The sequence below is a fragment of the Bactrocera dorsalis genome, chromosome 1 (assembly GCF_023373825.1).
Source record: "Bactrocera dorsalis isolate Fly_Bdor chromosome 1, ASM2337382v1, whole genome shotgun sequence".
Lineage (NCBI taxonomy): Eukaryota > Metazoa > Arthropoda > Insecta > Diptera > Tephritidae > Bactrocera > Bactrocera dorsalis.
The window spans coordinates 66,024,486-66,041,839 of record NC_064303.1 but is presented as its reverse complement, the minus strand read 5'-3'; the positions used below and the strand labels follow the sequence as shown (position 1 = coordinate 66,041,839).

The following is a 17,354-nucleotide window of genomic DNA, read 5'->3' as shown; positions in this document are numbered from 1 at the left end:
ATCCTATGTTCTTACTCTGGTTTTAAGCTACCTCTCCACCAATTTTCAGCCAAATCGGTTCAGCCGTTCTTGAGTTATCAATGGTGTAACTAACACCTTTATATGCATATATAGATGTGAGGTTTTTTTATTGTTTTTGTTTTTTTTTTTTTTTGAAGAAATGAAATGCTTTGAACAAATGCTTATGATTTGAAATATAATTTTTGTATAATTTTGGGTTCGGAGAGAGTGTTCAAAGAGTACGGACGTGTTATTTAACTCGCTCCGTGAATTCAATCTTTACAAAAAAAAAATTAATCATAAAACCAAGCAAAAAGTAAAACAAAAAAACGATTTATAAATTGTAAACAAACATTAAAAATAGTGCACACAGATTAATAATAATAAACATAAACAATTAGTGCACGAATCCACAAGTGAAAATAAAAAATCAAACACACAATAATGAGTGCTTCGCAGCCTCATCAGCAAGGCCGTAGGCATTCCTTAATGCCTACTTCAGCTTTGTCGACCCAACAACAACAGTAACGGCGATGATGAGTCATCGCGGCGATCAACTGAAAAGGAATCGAAGCAAAGAACGCAGTCAGCAGTAGCAACCGAAAACAACAATCGGGCAACAACAAATGCACTGACACCAACCAGTCTGCAGGTACCAGCAAACGCGCAGGCAACGAAGAAAATCACAAAGCAAGGTGAGAGTGTACCAACAAAAAAAGGCCCGTCTGTACAAGCAGGCATTGACCGCTACGTCAATATAAAAATCTACATCCTAAAAAATTTCAAGGCGGCACAAATAAAAATAAAACGGAAGTTTTAAATGGCAACAGATTTGCCATACTAAGCAATGGTTCAGACGACGATGCGAAGGGTACCACCACAGTCGTTAATGCCAAACCACCTCCTATATATTTGCGCGAGAGTAGCAGTAATACTCTTGTTGCGAGTTTAAGTGAAATTGTTGGCACTAACAATTTTCATATAGTGCCTTTGAAAAAAGGCAATCTAGACGAAACAGAAATTCAGTCCTACACTGAAAAAAGTTTCATGGAAATCGGTAAATTTTTGTCGAATAAAAACAAAAATTGTTATTCGTATCAATTGATGAGCTCTAAGGGCCTAGTTGTTGTAATCAAGGGTATAGAGTCCGCCGTAGACTCTAGTGAAGTGAAAGAAGCATTGGAAGAATGTGGTTTTGGAATTAAAACAGTTGTAAATATATTTAATAGAAACAAAGTACCACAGCCATTGTTTAAAATTGAATTGTTGCCGAATTCGAATCAACTAAAAAAATGAGACCCATCCTATATACAATCTGAAATATTTGATGCATCGCAGAGTAACTGTGGAGGAACAACATAAAAGAAATGGTCCGGTACAATGTACAAACTGCCAAGAATATGGGCATACTAAATCAGATTGCACTCTGTTTTTGTGTGGTATGTGGTGATTTACATCCCACTTCGAAACGCACCCTTAAGAAAGAAGAATTAAATAAAAAATGCAGCAATTGTGGAGGAAATCACACTGCTAACTACAGGGGTTGTCCTGTATATAAAGATTTGAAATCGAAGTTGTCACAGGGCATTCAAGTACGTCGTAACCAAACCAAAAACCAAAAAAGTTCAAATACTATTACTTCTAACAATAATACGTAATATGCAAGGAAGTTATGCAAATGTGGTGAAAGGCAACACTGTGCAAATGAAACTACCGCAAAATCCTCCAAATGGAGGTATTGAAACTATGATTATAAATCTTACACAGTGTATGACACAATTTATGTCTAGCATGAAAAAACATGATCCAAGATTTAATAGAATCACAAAATCAAATGCTGCAAAATTTATTAAGTAAAAAATGAGCTTACTAAATATCTGTATATGGAATGCTAACGGTGTTAACCAACATAAATTAAAGATTATCAGATTTCTGTCTGAAAAGAATATTGATGTAATGCTTATATCAGAAACTCATTTAACAAATAAAAATAATTTCAATATTCCGGGATTTAGAGTCTGTGCGCATGGTGGCACGGCAGTGTTGATTAAAAATCGTTTAAAGCACTATGCCTTAGAATCGCATGCTACTCCACAGTTACAAGCTACAACAATTTCACTCAAAAATCGGGGTTATGACTTAAACCTTACTGCTATATATGGTTTAAAATTACAGAAATCGAATTTAAAGACTTTTTTGGAATACTAGGTCAAATATTTCTAGCAGGTGGAGATTACGACGCAAAACACACGTATTGGGGCCCAGTGATAGAAGAAAAATACCTGACTTAATAGATTTTTCTGTAGTCAAAAATATAGATAGATCGCTTAAGACAGCTGATACATATACAGACTAATCATCTGATCATTCTCCTGTACTAATAAGGTCATACGAACAGCCCATGATATTTGAGCCAAAAGTTTCTCTAACATCACATAACTGGTTAAAATATAGAAAGTATATCAGCACCCACATCAATATTGATTGCAAAATAAATACAGGAAGAGACATTGATGAAAATATAAGATAAATTACTGATTTAATAAATAATGCAGCTGTATTTTTAACACCAAAAAGAAACAACAAACCAGTTGGTTTGCTGCACATTTCAGCCGATCTGACTCGGTAATAGAAATATTCAATAAAATATTTCCGAAAAGCTTGCTTATTTACATAACACAGTGCACTCCAACGAATGCGTAAGTCTCCAGAAAATGCTAATTTGAAGCTTACCGATATAGGTGAAATGCAAGTGGTTATCGGTTGTACATTTAGTATAATGTCGTATATGTCCAAACATAAGGCTATGGAAAACCAAGCTATTAAATCGGCAATTGCTCGCGATCGTTTCTTAACTCTTTCTTCGAAAATGTATTTCTCATCTACAGAAAAACCTGTTGGTGCTAGCAAAACATACTACGTAGATGACATCGTTTAATGTTTGAAAGGTCGGTTCCAATCAGCTCGTGGTGACAGCCTTTATCAAAGCATCGACGAATCAATGACCAAATTCAAAGGTCGTTCCTCTCTGAAGCAGTATATGCCTCTAAAATAGCGACAACTTTAAATTTTTTTTGCTGTTGGTGGGATCAGAGTCCCATATTTTTGAACACTGATTCTTATGTAAAATTTAACGAGGAATCGAATGGAAAAGTCAATTTTGAAAAAAAGTTGGTGGAAAAGCACAAAAAACTGGATTTTTTGGAAAATAATGTTCTTTTTTTGGATTTTGAGCGTCAACTTTGAATTTTTTTTGCTGTTCATGGGATCAGAGTCCCATATTTTTGAACACTGATTCTTATGTAAAATTTAACGAGGAATCGAAAAATAATGTCAGTTTTGAAAAAAAAGTGGGGGAAGAGCACAAAAAGCGGGATTTTTGGAAAAAACATGGTTTTTTTGGATTTTGAAAATTTTTTGGATTTTGAAAATATTTTTATCAGAAAGCTGAGATTTTTTTACTTAAAAATGGATAACTTCAAAATTTTTTTCACTCAATTTTGAGGTCGTTAAAAAATAAAAGAAAAAGTAATTTTTTTGTTTGATTTCAATTTGAAGTGCGCGCCAAAAAACAATGAAGCAAGTTTGGCCACTAAAAAGTTTACAGATATTCTTATTTTAGTCTATATTATGATATTCTAAAGTTTCGTCAAAATCGGAGAACCACGGGTACAAAACCATGTCGCCAATTGATGGAATGGCCCATATATACGTATGATAAAATTTTAAGTATAATAAAGCGTATATGTGTATATTAAATTAGTGCATATATGTAAATATGTAATTTTCGCTTTAGTTTTCTTGACCTTTTCTTGTTTCTTTTTTTTTTCTTTTTCTATGTACATATATATCCGGCTCGAAGGACCATAGTTAAACTTACCACTTGGTTTTAATACCCACTGCTTTTAGGACGCAATATCTATAAGTATTTTGTTGTTCACTTCAAGTTAGCAATTTTATTAAAGAAACAGAAAGGTTATTGTTGTAAATTATGCTTTTACTTGCCGTTGCCTTTTCCAAGTAACAAAGAATGGTATACACAACTTAACGCTTACAAAGTATATGTTTATTTAAAGGTAGTTCAAAAGCAGGTGAAGTTACAATTACAATATTAAGAAGTAGTATACATACAAAGTTATAAAGACAAGAAATAGGGTTGCATGGATATGTACGTTGTACACAGGAATGCATTTCATCACGCCTCCTCAACGTTCATATACATGTTTATTAAAAATAAAAACATTCATTTATTTAATTTAAACCTAACATCTTTGTTAATTTCTCGTGGCTAGGTTTCGGCAAATTCTTTGTCAAGATGTCAGCAACCATGTCACTGCTGCAACAATATTTGAACTCAATGTCGCCTCCTTGATAGATATCCCGTATGTAGTGGTATTTTATGTCGATGTGCTTACTTCTTGTATGATACACCGGGTTCTTCACAAGATTCATAGCACTGATGTTATCTCCATTTACTACTATCGCCTTAGGGCACTCGATGTTCATTTCTCCCAAGAGTTTTCGTAAATACACTGCTTCTTTAACTGCAGATGTAAGTGCCATGTATTCGGCTTCAGTGCTGCTGAGTGCTACCGTCGATTGTTTTTTTCGATTCATAAGAAAAAACGCATCCAGCAAGTACAAACGCATAGCCGGTATAAGATTTGCGGTCGGTACTATCTCCGCCCCAATCAGCATCAACAAAACCTTCCATATCTTTACCAGTTTGCTGATACTTTAACTTCTTGTCTTGCGTCGTATTCAAGTAACGTAGAATTCTCTTAGCTGCTGCTAGATGCTCTGTATGCGGATCATTATTTCTCTGCGCTAATTTGCATGCTGAGTGCAAAATATCTGGTCGTGTGCACACAGCTAAATACATCAGTGATCCTATCAAGGATAGGTACTGTACCTGATCGACTTTCTTACATGTTGTGTTATTGCAATTAATTTGATGTCCTGCATCCAATGGAACAGCAATCGGTCGAGTGTCATTCATGCCAAAATCGTTTAATAGCTTTCTAATATATGCCTTTTGTCCAATAGATATAGAGCCTGTTTTACCATCACGATTCACCTCCATGCTTAAAAAATGCTGCACCGGTCCTTTGTCGACCACTTCTACTTCTCTTGCAATACTGGCTTTAATATCGTGCATGTGTTTCAAGTCAGAGCTGGCTATGAGCAAATCATCAACGTATACCGCAATAATATTAATTTGCCCATTTTGTTTGTTTATGTACACACAAGGTTCGCTTATACATGGTTGAAAACCAATCTTCTTTAAAATTTCATCTAACCTTAAGTTCCACTGGCGCCCGGACTGCTTAAGTCCATACAAGGCTTTGTTCAGCTTCAAACAATGGTTAGGAAATCGTTTGTCAATAAACATTTCTGGCTGACGCATGTATATATCTTCGCTCAACTCGCTATTTAAATATGCGGTGGATACATCCATCTGATGAAGATGTAACCCGTACTCCGCTGCGAGCGCAAATATCATTTGGATAGTGCTATACCTTACAACGGGTGAAAAGGTTTCATCATAGTTAACGCCATAAACCTGTGAATACCCTTTTGCGACTAACCTAGCTTTAAAGCGATCCACCTTACCCTCTTTATCTCTTTTAAGGGCATACACCCATTTACATCGTACGGCTTTTTGCCCTTTGGGGATTTCTGCAAGCTGCCATGTTTCATTTTTCATAAGAGAATTATACTCATTTTGCATAGCGTCGTACCATTTAGTAGCATATTCACTTGACAATACCTGTTCTACAGACTCAGGAACCTTTACATCATCAGCGTCTATTAAATTTAAATACGTATATTGTTTTGTGGGTCTGCCTGGTCCCCCACTACGAACCAATCGTGGCCTGCCAGGACCCCTTTTTAAAGGAATATCGTCTAATTGCTCTTCTTCAGCGGACTCAAAGTCATTGTCACTATTTGCTGCTGTATCTACCACCTCTTCTACGTTTTCGATCGCGTTTGTATCTAAATGTGTGCCTTGCTGCTGGAATTCATTACCTATATCAAATTCAATTGGATGCACTTGCACACCTTCTGCAACTTTCATATTCAATCCGTCATGCTGTTTCGCCGATATTGACTCTACAAAGTAGACATCTCTACTCACTATCAATCGTCCCGTTTGTTTATCATACAGTCTGTATGCTTTCGATGTGTCGGAGTAACCGACCATGACATACTCCTTGCCTCTTGGTTTGAATTTGTCTTTTTGCTTTTTATCCAAAGCTATCGCGAGTGACCCAAATGTTCGCAAATGTCCTACCACCGGCTTATAGCCATAACATGCTTCATATTGTGTCATAGCATTTAATGCTTTTGTTGATGCACGATTTCTTAAATATACTGCCGTATTAACAGCCTCCACCCACAACGATTCATTCACACCAGAACTTACTACCATACACCTTGCCATCTCGATTAGTGTACGATTTAGCCTCTCTGCTACGCCGTTTTGTTGTGGTGTGTAGGGCACTGTTAATTGTCGCACAATACCATGCTCTTTAAGAAATTTATTAAACGCATTATGCACAAATTCCGTGCCGTTGTCGCTACGAAGCATTTTAATTCTCTTCTCTGTTTGGCACTCAATCATTTGTTTAAAATCTTTAAATTTTTCTAATACTTCGTCTTTGCGTCTTAAAAAATAAACAAATACAAATCGCGTCTTATCATCTGTGAAAGTTAATACATATTTCGCACCGCCAATTGATTCATGCCTCATAGGCCCACACACATCAGTGTGTATCAACCCCAAAATCTCTTCTGCTCGGCTATCAGATTTATTGTATGGCCGCTGGCTACACTTATTAGACATACATAAAACACATTGAATGTCTGCTGGGATATTTACTTTCATTCCTCGAACCATGTTGTTGTTGCTCAATTTACGCAGGCTAGCAAAATTTAGATGACCGTATCTAGAATGCCACTTCATTGCCTCATGGTTGGGTTTGCATGCAAAAAACAATTGATTTTTATTGGGCTCGAATATAAACAGATCGCATACCTTGTTAGCACTCAAAATGACATCTCCGCGCTTATTTTTTATCATTGCCTCATTTCTTGTAAATTCAACTTTGTAGCCGCTGTTTACTGCTTTGGAGACTGATATAAAATTACATTGTAGTCCAGGTACGAACAATACTTTAACAAGTGTGACGTCAAACATGTTCGTTTGCAACCGAACAATTCCTCTGCCAGCCGCTAACATTTTGTTGTCGCCAGCAAGTATGATCTCTTCTTCATACAACTCGAATTCGCTGAACTTATCGCGGTCGCAACACAAATGAGAGGATGCGCCGCTGTCGACACACCAAGCCTCAGTATGCAGCAGGTTTTTGCTGATCGCCGCAAACAATCCGTTGCTTCTATTGTTGTCGCTGTTTTGTTGTTTTTGCACGTTTTGCTTCTCTCTGCACTGAGCAGCGAAGTGACCCTTTTTGCCACAACTGTAGCATTTCATATTATGTCGTTTGTTCTTGTTGTTGTTGTTCGATGCGCTGCTTACTTCGTTTAGTTTCAAATTCGTAGAACTATTCTTTTTGATAGAACTTTCGCGAACCATGAACGCTTGCACGCTACCTTCGGTGTTTTTCGTTACACATGACTTACGACGTTCACCTTCTTCTATTAGCTTAATTTTTATTGAATTTAGCTTAGGTAGCTCATCGCGAGACTCCAAAGCGACGACCAAATTTTCAAATGATTTTGGCAAGCTTGCTAGTAGCATTATAACGAAAAACTCTTCTTGGAGACCTACTCCAATTTCTTCAAGCTTTTCTGCCAAAGAAGTAAATTTGCATACATACTGCTGAACGCATTCGTCATCGCTCATACGCATAGCAAGAAGGCGCTTAAATAATGTTACCTTGCGTACCGGCCCTTTTGGCCTATGGATCTCACGAAGAGTATTCCATGCCTCGTTCGATGTCTTGCTATTCTTCACGTGAGCTATCTGCATCGTCGTTATACTCAATATTATAGTTGCCGTTGCCTTTTCGTCTTTGGCTTTCCACATTAGTACATTCTTACCGTCTGCATCTGCTTCTGGACAAGGTGTTTCTCCTGATGCCACCGACCACAGCTCCTGGTGAACCAGCACACTCTTTAGTTGGATACTCCATGAGTCGTAGTTTGACTCGTCCAATTTTTCAATATTGAAAAGCGACGAACTCATCTTCTATTTCTTTTATTTACTTGGACTGCAGGAATTTGCACCTGGGCCCATAACCTGTTGTAAATTATGCTTTTACTTGCCGTTGCCTTTTCCAAGTAACAAAGAATGGTATACACAACTTAACGCTTACAAAGTATATGTTTATTTAAAGGTAGTTCAAAAGCAAGTGAAGTTACAATTACAATATTAAGAAGTAGTATACATACAAAGTTATAAAGACAAGAAATAGGGTTGCATGGATATGTACGTTGTACACAGGAATGCATTTCATCAGTTATAATAATAATCTCCTGGTCGGATACCAGTGAAGGCGTGAAAATGTATATAAAAATGGATTATGTATAGATGATACAATGTATTGAATTAGTGGACTCCCTGGTCGGGAACCAGTGGAAGTGTATATGTTTTTATAAAATGATGTGATGATAATGCGTTGGTTCAGCTGCTGCGCGTAGAGGATCTCCCAATGTGGGAACAGTGGTTTAGCTGCGCGCCGAAGATGACGAAAAATATATATATATAAACGTGGAGCTGCATGCCGAAAGTACCAAAAATATAGAAACGTGGAGCTGCGTGCCGAAAATACCAAAAATATATAGAAACGTGCGCCGATGTTTATTGCTCGAAAATCGCGGTCGAAAGGGGCGGCTTCTTCCTTGACAAGGGTTTTTGCTCGTTGGGCTGTGGAGAGTTATGGTGAGTTGATGTACGGCGTGTTCTGGTATGTGTGTGGGTGTAGACTACTGCTTCCAGTCGATGAGTGTTGTCTCCAAGTGTGGTGAGTGGGCCAGTGTTGCTTTGTGAGTGGTGTGTTGTGTTGTGTAGTGGTGTATGAGGACGGGAAGCTTAACTCATTTAGCCAGGTGTTTCAAAATGAGCTGAGTCTAATAAAAGCTATTCGACTACGAAGTACTTCCAAACAAATAGTTACCTGTATTTTTGGAAAAACTGAAAATTTCGCAATTTCACCACTAGAACAACGCAGAGCAATAAACTCTGAATGGTACATAACCATTTGTTTACCAGTTGTATTCGAAGAAATTAGGTGAACTAAACACCGAACAGGAGTGACTAATCACCCATCAATTGAATTATACATATATGATTGCAGTCAAATCAAACAAATTTGGTATTTTGACAAAAAATCGGCTTACGATTAGATTAGTTATTAGGTTATTGCGCCTATTTACATATAATAGTTTAATACAGGTCTTCCTTTCGGATTGATAAGACGTGAGTTTTGCACTGTAATCACCACCTACTAGAAATGTATTTCCGAGGGTGCCAAAAAAGTCTCTTTTATCTACATACATCGGCCAGGTTTAAAACTATGCAGATTTTTAAACATATACAATTAATAATATATTGTATTAGATTAAGCTTAGTACGCAGCTCTCAAGAAACGTAAAAACTTCATATAAAAAAACGATTAAGAAGTATATTCCATTTTGAAATGTTGTATAAAACCTACCAATCATCAACAACATTCCTTAAATCTCAATGAAAATATTTATGTTACCATACACATACATACATACATAATACGCACAAAGTTTGTTTACTTTGTTTATTCTCTCTTGCTCTTCTAATGTGGAGCATTCACAATGCGTAACCAGCTGTCAAAATTACTTGAGAAATAATGTATTTTTTTTCTTGAGCAATTACTTGAGAGCTGCGTACCAACCTTTAACCAGAACTTAATTGACAGAGGGTTGCCAATCTTACATTAAGAAAACGGCCCTAAAGCAGGGTGTTTTTTTCGATTTCTAACCTACATTGCTTTGCGCCTTTCAAAGTGGATGATTTGTAACATAGACTTTAAAACCAGTTTTATGAAAATTATTCTTATTTGTCAGATTTGTTTTCGATATTAAATTCATATCTATACTCTTTCATTTAATAATCTTAGTTAACAGCGTTAGCATGCCATATACAAATATTCACTTAGCTCAATTTTTGCTTAAATCACTTTTGGTTTTATGCTTCGATTAAATCTTGAATCGCATTTCGCATTTTAGACATAAATTGCATCATACTTTGGATAAAATGTAAAATCATGTTAATTAAATCAACACCACCACTAGATTCTTTTTGGGACAATTGCGTTTGAACAGTGTTCGAACAATTATTGCATTTCTTCGTTAAATCCTCTTTCATAAGTGTAGATTTGGACATAGGAACTAAATCAACACATGTAATACAAGCACTCCTTATACCATGTTCAGACCGAAAATTTAAAAGATTAGATTACATTTAATCATTTCATAACCCAACAGTGTTCTCACTGCCGTTAGAAAGATCAAAAAACAGCTGTTATTGTCATTCATGAAGTCACATCGCTTAATAATTATCAAAAGAAAAGATTGTCATATAGTAGTTTGAAATAAAAGCCGTCTTTTTTCAAATGTTTTCCATATAATAGAAATAGTGAATGCATTTTTTCATTTGTTAAGTCGATTTTCAGGTGAAATTAGATTCATTGCTATAAAATAAATTTGTTTGTTTACATTTTTTTCCCTTTGTAGTGTCTAAATCAGCTGTGATAATGTAACAGTTTTCCAGTGCTGACTAGTATTTTCCAGTGCTGACAAGTAGATTGCGCAAAATCAGAGTCGCACGGACAGATTTAGTGTGGATCAGTTTCAAATCACTTCAATGAAGTGATTTTTGTATGGCGAAATCTTAATAAATTTTTAAGATTAGTGGGATAATCCATTCAACGGCCGAAATCGTGTGATTAAGTGTCGGTCTGAACATAGTATTAGAGTGCAATATGGGGAAAATAAAGCTGAAAGAAAGCAACGTTATATGTACTTTTATGTTAAAACTCCATGTCAAAAGCAAATATTCTTCCGTGATTTAATAATGTAAGGTGCTGACAGAAAACTAGAAACTAAGAAACTTTTTTAAATCGTTACTATAATATTTAAGGGTTTCACATAGTCTCACAAAGTTCTAAGTTAAGCTTAGTACGCAGCCCTCAAAAAACGTAAAAACTTCATATAAAAAAACGTTTAAGAAACGATCCAGAAACGTTCCTGCGATAAAGTTACTTGTGCTAGTACGCAGCTCTCAAGAAAGCTAGTACTAATTTTTAATACTTTTTTTCAATAAAATGTGAATATGGCAAACCTGGTTTTGCGAAGAAACATCAAATCAACAATTGTTTCGTGAAGGAAATTCGAAGTAATCGTCAAATTCATCCTAAATTAGTTGAAATCATTATTATAAAGTATATTCCATTTTGAAATGTTGTATAAAACCAACCAATCATCAACAACATTCCTTAAATCTCAATGAAAATATTTGTGTTACCACACACATACATACATACATACGCACAAAGTTTGTTTACTTTGTTTATTCTCTCTCTAATGTGGATCATTCACAATGCGTAACCAGATGTCAAAATTACTTGAGAAATAATGTATTTTTTTTCTTGAGCAATTACTTGAGAGCTGCGTACCAACCTTTATAACGATCCGAAAATATAGCGTTCAGAGTTGTATTTGCGTAAACTTATTTTAGTATGCAATCCAACAACAATTATATAATGATGTTTTTCTTAATTCTTTTATGTATGCATTTTGATGATTTTCTATAATGAATTCCTATATAGTAATCAGTCAAAAATAACATAAATAAGAAAAATAACTTACCTACCTTCTATTTTTTTATAATCTAAAAACAGCTTTTAACTTTTCTAAAACTTTTTATTTGCAGCATTTAACGCTGGTAATGTCTAAGATAGGTTGACGTTTCTCTTCAATTTAACATATAATTGTTATTAAATGTATTAAGCGTTTATCGCTTGGCCCGAATGTAAGGTGTAAATGAGAGCCTACATACATTTAGTTCTTCTGTACATCAAGCATTGGTACAAGTAAAGGTTCCATTTGCGTTGGATAAAATTTGCCCACATGATTTCAATTCCGTGAATACCTCCGTGAAAAATCCTGGTTCAGCATTGATTTTCAACATTTTACTACTCAAGCGATTGACAATGATAAGGCATCTGAAATAAATGAAATTAAAATGTTAAAGCAATTATTTCAACTAAATAACAACTTTTATCAATCATATAAAAATATTGCGTGCATTTATCGCATGTCGCATTATAGACTAGCTAGTGAAAAACGCAAAATCGTGGGTCGTGTCAGCTGGCACGACCTATCTTATGGGCGCGCAATGTAACTGCACAGTGAAAAACGCTACTCCCTTCTCTCTTTGACGTGGGATGACGTGAGAATCCGCGACATTTGGATTTTTGCCGTCGCAAACGTCGCAGCTGATTGCTCTCTCACAACGCAGGGTTGCCAATATCGATATACTGCAGTAATTATCAACTTTTATAATTCAATCTGTTCAATATGTTTGAAATTTTCTTAAAATAACTCAAAATCAGTGTCGAATGCTATTATTTATAAATATATAAACTATTTTTAATAGTTTGTTTTCAGTTTTGATATTTTATATTGTAAAAAATTGTAATTGAAAACAAACATGTGCTCAAAACTATATATGCGTATTGGGCAATGGCAACATTGTTCAAATGAACATTTTGCCGATAAGGAAGGAAGGGAGTAGCGTTTTTCACTGGCTAGCCTTTTACAGCTTTCTATATTTCTATACGCAATACGAAAACCTGCACGAAGCATAGTGATAAACTATAACTTTAGTTATAAGTTGACAAAATTTTAGGCATATACATACATACATATGTAGCTCTTATAATGAGAAAGTAAGCCACTCAGTGCCCATAATATTTCTTCATACACTTTGTATTAAGAAGCATAATTTCAAAGCGTAAAATTTTCAAGTGAACAGTTAATTTTTAGTTGTGACGAATATCATTTTTTGAAATGAGTGAAGATTTGGCGATTTATTTGGCCAACTTACTTTGTAAATTGACGGTAGAAGATGAAGAGAACATTTAAAATTATTTGAATGCTAATGGTAGCGATGATGATGATGGTGGAAGGTAACCTAAATTTGGTGGCGACCACGAATAGATACTCCGTGACCAATCTGACTTCGGCGATAATAATGCTCAGTCCATTAGTGATCCCAAAGTGAAAAACGGCGATTGGAACTGGCATTGGAAATGCATAGACAAACAACATCACTATGCACGGAAAGCTTTGGATCTAAAAGCGATACATACATATGTACATACGCGTTATCACAGCGGCCTCTGTTAAAGGCCATTGAGATGAATAGGAAAGCTAAAAGAATAACACGACTCTAGAAAAAACTTTCGTTCTTTGTCCTAAAGTTTATTTTATGATTTTCTGATTTTCTGATTAATTATGAACAAAAACGAAAAGAAAATACCTTTTGCGTATAAAGTTTGCTTTTGTAAAAGTTATTGTAATAATACTCTTTTTTCAGATGTTTTGTACACGTCAGGAATAACTTAAAATGTCGTCGCGAAAGTATAAATATGATGCTGATGCATTTTATTAAAGTTCGAGATGTAAAATATGAACTAAATGCATCTCACGTTTTCTGTGAAACATATTTGACTGCCCTGTTCGAAATCAAGACAAGACACGGGCTCCACATGTTGCTTGTAGTTATTGTAAAAGATGTTTAGAAGCTAAAGAAATTTCATTAAACGGTGAATTAAATATAATAGACATATTTATTTCTATTTCTATATGTTAGGTTGGTATCGAGGTGAGAAAAGGTTTATGAAAATTGCAAATTGCACAATGCCAAGAATGAGGCGAAAACCAAAACTGCTACTTTTGTATTGTGAATCCGAGTAAAAGGCGTAGAGGTAAAAATGCAAAATCTATCGAATATCCTGACCTTTAATCTTCTGCTCCAGTTTTACATGATTTGACACGACTTGTACCTGAGCCACCGAAAAAATTATGGAAAAAAAGTAGCTCACCTCTTAGTTATCATAAAAGTAATTCAGATAAGGAGGTTTTACCGATACCAGAACAACCAAAACATTACTTCGTCACTACATAAGATTTCAATGATTAGATTAGAAATTAAAATTTGTGGAATTTGCTTGCGAGTACAACTAGCAGCTAATTGGAGATTTTAAAATGGTGGGATTTTTTATGGGACTTCAAAGCGGATATACAAAGTATCCATGTTATTTGTGCTTATGGGATAGTAGAGCGGATGCTAAGTATTATAGCCAACGGTCCTGACCTGAAAGAACAGAACTTCGTATCGAAAAAGAAAAACGTATAATTTTAGCCAATTGTTGAAGCAGAAAAAGTGTTAATGCCGCCTCTGCACATTAAGTTAGGGTTGATGAAACAATTTTTTAAAAAACTGGATCAAACCTCAGAAGCTTTTGAATACTTAAAAAAAATTTTCTCGAAGTTATCCGAAGCAAAGGTTAAAATCAGACAGTTTTTGGCCGATCAAAAATTTCCAACGTTGCTGGATCGTATTCAAAAAGCGAGTTGGAACAGTTTCAAAGCAGTCGTTTCTGGATTATAAGCCGAAAAGTACGAAAACCTAGTTGAAAATATGATAAAAAAATTTTAGGCCATGGGCTGCAGAATGTCATTAGAAGTACATATGCTGCATGCTTAATTAGATAAATTCAAAACAACATAGGAGCGTATTCAGAAGAGCAAGAAGAACGTTTTCACCAGGATATTATGAGCTTCGAATAACGTTATCAAGGCCAATACAATGAAAACATGATGGGAAACTATATTTGGGGTTTATAAGAGATAGTACCTATGAACATAAAAGAAAAAGTAAAAGTGTGCACTTTTAAATTATTTTTTACTTTTTTTTAAGTTATTTTGATAGTAAAACTTAATAAAAGTAATAAAAATGTTTCTTTAAGTGATTTCATTTTCAATTAAAATTTAAAACCACATATTTTTAAAAAAATCGTTAAAGCGGTTTCCTAAATAAAAAAGCAAACTTTTTCATGGCATATATTTTTTCGTCTAATTACGACCAAAAAATGGAAATTTACTGCTTTAAAGTTATAGTCAAATTTTGTGTTGACCTGCGTAATATAAGCAAATATACATCAAATAGTTCCAAAAAAAAAACAAGATGTTGGCAAAACACAACTGCCATAACTATTTACATCCTCTGAAGAAGCTAACAACACAATCTAAGAAAACCGTGATAGTGTTTTCAACTGCTCATGCCCACGAAGATGTAAATTCTATAACAAAAAACTACCAGTCAATCATGATTATAATAGGCATAAAGGTGGTATTGATACTTTTGACATGGATTATCTCCGGAAATAAAAACAAACACTAGCCCATGGCATTATTTTATAATATGCTGGATATTGTTGGACTTGCAGCACTCAAGCTGTTCGATCTCAGTCACCCTATGTGGAACACCAATAAATCCGAAAAGCGCAAAATATTTTTGAAATAACTCTCTCTAGAGCTAGCGCAGATTCAATTACAAAAACGATGCTAAAATTGTAATGGACTTGAAAAATTTCAAACGGTTTCTGACAGTTGCGAGCTCGCGTCCAGCAATACAGGTAGACTTTAATAATTCCTTTTGTTTTAAAATTAGTTCATTTTCAAATATTTTTCACCATTTTCTTTTCTTGCCACAGATCAACAATTGGAATCAACGGTTTAAAACCTTCAAAATAGCTAAGATCGATAGTAAAACAACAGTAGTTTGTGACCATTACCTTATTTCGACATGCTCAAAACACTATATAATGTCGTGTGAAAAGTGCTATTTTACAAAATACAATGTCGAAGCTGATGCGGACTCAGACGATAATGAAGATGCGGACAATAGTCCAACAACGTCTACACCCAATCAAAATGCATAAAACGACAGCAACGAATTTCACCAATTTGAGCAATTCGAAATTAAAACTTTATTTGATTTTCATATTTTTCAATAAAAATACTTTTGTTTCTAACAATATAAAAATAACGTCTTAAAAGTGTAAATTTCCATACAAAATACATGCCTGGACACTGAGTGCCCAAGTCATGAGATTAAGTAGTATAGCTCTGTCACGGTTCTAAGGTCAAAAGAGTTCATTACCGAAATAAGGAGTCTTTGTTAAATTAACCAGAACTTAACTGACAGAAGGCTGCCAACCAGACATTGAGAAATACATTGATGCATGCAATGTTGAGGAATGCATTACTCCTTATGGTCTAAGAAATGTATACATATAATATACGTACATACTTGTATACATAAACAAAGCGAGCTGTAATGTGATATGCGTCCAATGAACGAGAAAATTTGGGACAATTGAAGAAAAATTTCGCTTTCAATATTATTATAATATGTGCTTCCCACTCGCAATATAGTATGTGTTAAAAATGTATTTGCTTAATTGTTGTTTCATTATCTGTAGCGGGAGACGCTGATTCAAATAGAAATATCAATAGGGGGATTCTCTTGCTATTGCAAGATTGCAGATTGCAAAAATCCTATACCGAAATATACAAGGGCACGAGAGCATCCATTGCAGAATCTTGTGATATATGAATGGCTGATTCGGTCAATTTATTGTATATAAATGACTATTGTGCATGCCTATTGTGAATTGGCGCACCTTCTGCATTCATTTTTAACAAAGAAAACTGTAACAAATCTTTATAATTTAAATAGAAATTATAAAATCTATTTAAAATTTACCTTCCTCAACAATTTAACCGCGAAATATGTCTTTATGTAAAATGACAGCTAAATCAGGGTTGCAATTATATTTTTACGTGCCATTGCAAATAATTTTATACGCGTGTTTGTTGTTACGCCGTTGCATTAGGTGGAAAAATCTCCAACGCGTGCACCGTGCAAAGGTTTTGCAAGAGCAAGTGAATACCCCTAATATGTATTATCATGCCTTATCGCACTTGCACTTGCGCTTATGATAGGAAAGTTCTTAAATCGTTTACTATGAATATTATTTTTCTTGCAGCAAGTCGTTTTTTCTGTAAGTTATAATGAAAAATCTTAAGAATGTGAATATTTTACAAATGTTTATTCATATTATTTGAAGTCAGCTTTATTAGCTTAATTAGCAAAATAACGTAGCATCACTTTTCATGCGTTATAAGAGAAAGAAATACCATATTAAACAGAAATTAGTCATATTCAAACCAAATGTGAATTTTGGTTACAACTTGGATACATTTGGCAACTGAAATTTAAA

The 17,354-nt window shown here is 34.8% G+C and overlaps 1 protein-coding gene across 5 annotated transcripts in view; it reads right to left on the bottom strand.

Annotated features, from left to right (window-relative positions):
* Positions 1-4,044: 4,044 nt before the first annotated feature.
* Positions 4,045-17,354, bottom strand: part of LOC105224069 (cyclin-dependent kinase 5 activator 1) — a 325,563-nt gene continuing 312,253 nt past the window's right edge. For 3 of the 5 annotated variants that reach the window (XM_049462393.1, XM_049462392.1, XM_049462391.1), the window contains one exon: positions 11,902-12,224. In XM_049462393.1, the coding sequence (XP_049318350.1) occupies positions 12,077-12,224 (148 nt within the window). In that variant the 3' untranslated portion in view covers positions 11,902-12,076. Of the gene's footprint in view, positions 12,225-17,354 lie in introns of all 5 variants that reach the window. The other 2 variants (XM_049462390.1, XM_049462389.1) reach the window with 2 other exon arrangements.